General features: G+C 37.2%; 1 protein-coding gene across 1 annotated transcript; it reads left to right on the forward strand.

Annotated features, from left to right (window-relative positions):
• Window positions 1-260: 260 nt before the first annotated feature.
• Window positions 261-2933, forward strand: LOC587496 (slit homolog 2 protein-like). The gene is made up of 2 exons (XM_030995094.1): window positions 261-1313; window positions 2040-2933. The coding sequence occupies exons 1-2, from the start codon at window positions 261-263 to the stop codon at window positions 2931-2933; spliced, it is 1947 nt and encodes a 648-aa protein (XP_030850954.1).
• The last annotated feature ends 3316 nt before the right edge of the window (window positions 2934-6249 follow it).

The raw sequence follows: 6249 nt of genomic DNA on the forward strand, positions 1-6249 counted from the left end.
GAAAACGTTCATGATTATTGTTTCCCGAACCTATATTTCAGTTTTCATTACTAATTAAAAATATATATGATAACCACAATTTGTTATGGAAAAAAGATCCGAGCGTGTTTTCATAGCTCAAAATGAGGCTGACCGTCTGCAGCAAAGGATACAAATTTGTTTACGCTTATATTATATGAGTGTGTTATCATAATATAATCAAGATCGATATATTCCGACAAGGGAGTACCTTTCCTTCTCAGAGGTGATATATTGACGTCATGGCAAACGGCTCAATCTTGTACCCATTGCTCGTCGTTTGTCTCCTCGTCAGCTCGTCCTTCCAATCTTTACATCGACACGATGGAGATTCGGAGATGCCATTCTTAACACTGGGCATGGACAAATCTTTCCATGGATGTGATCAGAACCTTGAACTGAAAGAAGCTTCTTGCAGCAATAAAGACCTGGACACGGTTCCCCAGAATCTTTCTGAGGATACCGAGGTGCTTGACTTATTTAAGAACAATATCACCAAACTCTTGAACTCCTCGTTTGAAGTATACCCTCTAATCAACACATTGGACATTTCTTATAACGATGTAAGAACGATAGAATCCGCCACTTTTTACCCCCTCAAGGGCTTAATGGACCTGGACCTATCCGCTAACTCGCGTCTTGTGCTTCCAGCTACAGGCGTCTTTATGATGTCTTCACGTCTTTCCATTCTCGTATTAGCATCATTAAACTTGGAGTCGCTCCCCAATGACATTCTAAAATGGATTCCAAATCTAGATGTTGCTGATCTGACCTCCAACCAGCTTTCCTTTATCAATGTAAGTTCTTGTGGAATGGTCGACAGTGTACTCCTGACTGGTAATCTACTACAACACCTTACGGCGAGCGATTTCACCTTTTCGTGCCACACCGTTACTCTAGATCTTAGATATAACCATATCCAATCAGTAGACCCTGGTGTGATCGCATCACTACATGTTCGCTCTCTGTATCTAGGTGGCTACCCTTTGAGTGACAAAGTGTGGGCGAACATCATCCTCGGAATCTCAAGATCAGACATCGAACAGCTTACAATCCTAGAAGGCTCCATTGGTGCGTTTCCTAAAGGTTTCTTTGATCCTCTACGTGACTCATCCCTCTCTGTTCTAGACTTCTTCAACAACGAACTGCAAAGCCTCCGTCCTTTAGTCTTCTCAAATTTGACAAAACTCAGAGAACTCAGATTCAGATATAACCAACTCCCCATAGACGAAATTCAACCAGATTTTTTCGAAGGCATGAATGCATTAAAGGTACTGACAATCCACGACAACCGAGTAAGACAAATAAATCCTCACAATCAGACTTGGACAGTGGACATATCGGAGTTTGACTTATCCGGTAATCTGTTTACAGAAATATCCGCATCTGTATTTCGTGGTTTAGGAAATTTAACTGTCTTAGACATGAGCATGAACGAATACCTTTCTGTCTTTGAGCTGACAGCCTTTTCGGGACTTGACAATATTCAAATCATTGATTTGACCGGAAGTAAAATTACTGTTCTGGAATTGAAAATCCCAATATTAAGATCACTTTCCCTAAACTCTCTTCGAACATTTAACTTGCTTCCTTTGCAACCAGGAAAATCTTTTCAACATTTACAATCCCTTGTTAATTTAGACATAAAAGACTCCCATCTTTACATGGGGAACTTATGGAATTATAATATAAACGCGTCTCTTTTCGATGGATTATTGGATCTTATTCATTTAGACTTGAGTGGTAACCGTTATCTGAGTTTGGGAAGTGAGCTACCGCCAGGGATATTTGGTCAACTCGCTGTTTTACAAGAGCTAAATCTGGATGACTGCGATATTACAAATCTACATCCTCTTGTCTTCTCGGGGTTGGAATCGCTTCAGAAGTTGAGTTTAAAAGTAAACAACATCCTACATATTCATGTTGATGTATTGTCGGGGTTGGGTCATATACAAAGTATCAACTTTGAAGGAAACCGTATCGAGTACTTAGAGGAGCTAATGTTCTCAAATAACCGGAAGCTCACAATTCTTTCCTTGGCCAACAACAGATTAACGCGCCTTAACCAAAGCACTTTCAAGCCGATCTTTTCCTCTATTTCATCACTTGATCTATCAAAGAATCCAATTGATTGTAACTGTGATCTAAAGTGGCTTATTGATTGGTTAAATGAACATATACGCCTGAAAGAAAAGGACAAGACTATCTGTTCGTCAGCATCTCTGGAGCCTCTCCGTCAGAAACCCCTGCTTGATTTTGAACCAAATGAACTCTGTATAATAAACTATGGTCTATTCTCTCTGATTCCCCTCGCCTCCATTAGCTTGGTTGTAATCAGCGTGCTGTTGTACCACTACCGATGGCAGTTGAGGTACAAACTATTTCTCTTGAAACTGGCCGTACTGGGCTATAAAGAGATGCGAGACGCTCGAGATCACAATGACTACGAGTTTGACGTGACCATCATTTTCTACGACGATGACGAAGAATGGATTCGCGAACAGCTCAGACCGGCCCTCGAAGAACGGCTTCCACAGTTTCAGAGGAACGTCTTCGGTGACGAAGACCTTGTATTGGGTATGCATTACTTAGATTCTGTCGATTACGTGGTGAGCCATAGTTACAAGACCATCATAGTGCTTAGCAGAGCTGCTGTGCGCGACCACTGGTTCATACTCAAGTTCCGTACGACCATGGACCACGTGAGTGACACTTTGACTGAATTCGTAGTCGTGGTTTTCCTCGAAGACATCCCAGATGATGAAATGCCATTCTTGGCGAGGTTGTATCTCAGTGATGGCAGACCCTATATTCACTGGACTGAGAACGTAATAGGACAACAATATTTCTGGGTTGAATTGACCAAAAATCTTACCATTAATCTAAGGACGAATGACTTGATCCCAAACGAGTAGCAGTCATGTAGGAATCTAGAAATACATGTGATTGTTATCAGTAATGAATGTAGTAGTAATAATAATTAATAATAATAAACCGTATATATAGCGCATATCACAATATGTCTCTTTGCGCTGTAAGAAAGAGTAAGAAGGAAAGGTGGATAGAGTAACATAAAAACAGAGAGGTATGCTAAGCATACTTCCTCTCGTTAACATTGTTTTAAGACGCGTCTTAAAATTGTCAACAGTACCACAATTTTTTTTAGATTTTCCGGTAGTTTATTCCAAAGTTCGGCCGATGTGACCTGCAAAGAGCGAGACCCGTAGAATTTAGTTTTGATATGTGGAATGGTGAGGAGAGACATTGATTATTATTATTATTAGTAGTAGTAGTAGTAGTAGTAGTAGTAGTAGAAGTAGTAGTAGTTAGTAGTAGTAGCTGTAGTAGTAGTAGTAGAAGTAGTAGTAGTAGTAGTAGTAGTAGTAGTAATAGTTGTAGTGGTAGTCGTAGTAGTATAAGTAGTAGTAATCGCGCTACTTATATTCTTACTATTATACCATTATCATCATAATCTTCTTAATTTTCTTAATCACTATCATCAGTATCATTATCACCGTTATCATTAATAATTATTATTATATTCCACATACTAAGAATCTTGCTCTACGATTGGTCAAAAGTAAATCACGTGATGAAAGATAGTTCGCCCATTATTGATGGGAGAAGCAAAAAGTTTGTTACACTGTGTAGATAGTTCTACTATCTACACGGTGCAACGCACTTTCACTGAAGATAGAGGTACTATCTACACAGTGCATCGCACTTTCACTGAAGATTATCCAAAAGCGCACTAAAACAGGCGTAGTTAAGCGCGCATTACCAATGAGCGCAATTAAAGCAAACACATGCGCGCACCGTACCCTCAAGGGGTTGGGTTAAACTTTTAACTTTTTTGGTGAGAATTTGGGCCTAGGTGTCTTTTATGTAGATGCATATACACGTCCTTTTCTTTTTGTAGTTAAATTGTTTTAGATGTGGAATATAAAGCAAATAATCACCTTTTGGTTTCAGGCGATGGCAAACTATCACTTCCTCGTCGATCAGAGTGTATACGCATATATCTTTCCTCAGCTTCGCTTCGGAAAGATAGCTACATCCAGATCGCCTCGGAAGTGATAGTTTGTCCCATCACCTTCACCAACGGTAGTTATTTGCTTACTATTGTCATTATTATTATTTTTGTTATCATCATCATCATCATCACCGTCGCCATTAGCATTGTTGTTGTTGATATTGTTGTTCTTGTTTCTGTTAAAGGTATACATTGAAATTAAAATATGTTAGAAAATCGGTAAGATATCTGGCAATCATAGACTATGACGGCTTTATGACATAGTCGTATGCAAATCTTTATAGTACTTGTATCGGCTGTTTCTTTCAAAATGATGATTGCAATCACCATGACTGTAACTGTATTAGCGCACACTACACGATCTGACTGCGATCTGATTTTGGAAGTATTTACAGCAGCACTTTTATATGAACATTCCAACATGTTAAATCTTAATGATAGAGGATCTGCTTATTCATGTAATTAATACAATTTAATTTTTAGGGAATTTCAAGCCTACTTGACGGAGGAAAAGGTCAATCGTCTCAGAATCTTAGTGACGTCATACCAGTATCACGATTGTCTACGATTTAAAGCCGTTTCGGAATTAATTGTGACTAAAATGCTTAAAAGCACTGAATTGATTGTTGTTCAAATAGTATTCTTATCATTATTTACAATCGAAATCAGTAAAACGTTCTTTGTTTACATTTCCATTACTAATATAATTGCCATTTCTTCAAAAATCGGATCGTGTAGTGTGCGCCGGTAAGTCGTGTACGTATTTATGGTGAAGTGAATCTCTTAAAGATAACCAAAAATCCACGTCCATTAAATCTCTTTAACCAAGAATTTTCCTGTAGGCAACGATTTGGAACATAACACGAGGATTTATATTGATAGTTCGACCTAAAATTAAGTTTTTTTCTCATTGTCTCATTGGCTGTTTTACAAAAATTAATCTTAAATCTCTCGGTGTCAATGAGATTTCCTCAAGAATACCGATCTCTGAAAATATAGAAATTCTCGCCATCGAACACGTCGTCAGCAAACACGTTGAACATGACAATGTAATAGTTTAATGCTTAATACATGTTTATATTTTATGTACATTTCTGTAAATGATGCCAGTCGCAACAAAATTTGCTTGTTTTCAACAGCATTTTTAATACTTCACGCATACTTTCACATTGTTGTATTGTAGTTCAACTTGTCAGTGTAAAACGCTGTGTCAAAGGAATATTATATTGTATTACAGCAACATTAATATATACCTGTCTTTCTCACAGTTTAAACGAAAAGGTCACAACTATGGGTGTACCGAGCGAGAAAAAAGGAGGATGGAGTGTCCCCGTCCAATTTGAGTATTTTTTAACATAATCAAAACTGTGTTGCACTTTTTAAGTAACTGAATTGGGCCCTGATTCACAAAACTTGTTATCAATACAGTGAATGCAATAACATTCATGCCTTAATATCGATGTATTGTGTTATTGCTTGGTGTGTTTTATGTTGTCTTTAGACTGTATAAATGCTTCTAAACATTACGGGATCATGGACATAATTATGGTTTACATGATTTTGTTTTATCCCGCCATATTTACATTGTATGTTTTTCAAGTCGTGTAAATTTGTCCTTTTATCTTCTTAATTTGCATGTATTTGATGTTTGTTTACTTGTTATGCTTTTATTTTGTATATAACTGTGTTCCTGTATTTTTAATGCAAATGTAGAAATAAATTCAATTCAATTCAAAACAATGACAAATGCTAAATTTCTATTTATTATTTGCTCTCAGCTAATCATATGTCAGGATTTTCAGTAGCTCATTACAGTTATTCTAACTTGTTATTAATTGATGACAAGTTTTATGAAAGTAACACAAAGGGCACTTGTTTTCTTTCTTTGTCTATTAATATGACCGTTTGAGAAACTGAAAACTAGCAATCTTTTTCCTTTTCGGAACGAACTTACAAAAGATAGTTATGGAGTGAGAGGGATTTCCCTCTGACCTGCAGGAAAATTTAGGACATTATTTTTACCCGGAAACACGAACGATATAACTGTATTAAAGGGATGTGCTCCTGAAATTGTTTTAACAATTATAGTCATGCTAGCTACTATTCGCATTAAAATAAGTATTTCTTTATTTCTTGAACAAAATTCTTTAAAGGTACTATGTCCCATTTGCAGGCCAACAAAATGAAAAGGTTAAATT

The sequence above is a fragment of the Strongylocentrotus purpuratus genome, unplaced genomic scaffold (assembly GCF_000002235.5).
Source record: "Strongylocentrotus purpuratus isolate Spur 01 unplaced genomic scaffold, Spur_5.0 spur5_scaffold_21, whole genome shotgun sequence".
Classification (NCBI taxonomy): domain Eukaryota; kingdom Metazoa; phylum Echinodermata; class Echinoidea; order Camarodonta; family Strongylocentrotidae; genus Strongylocentrotus; species Strongylocentrotus purpuratus.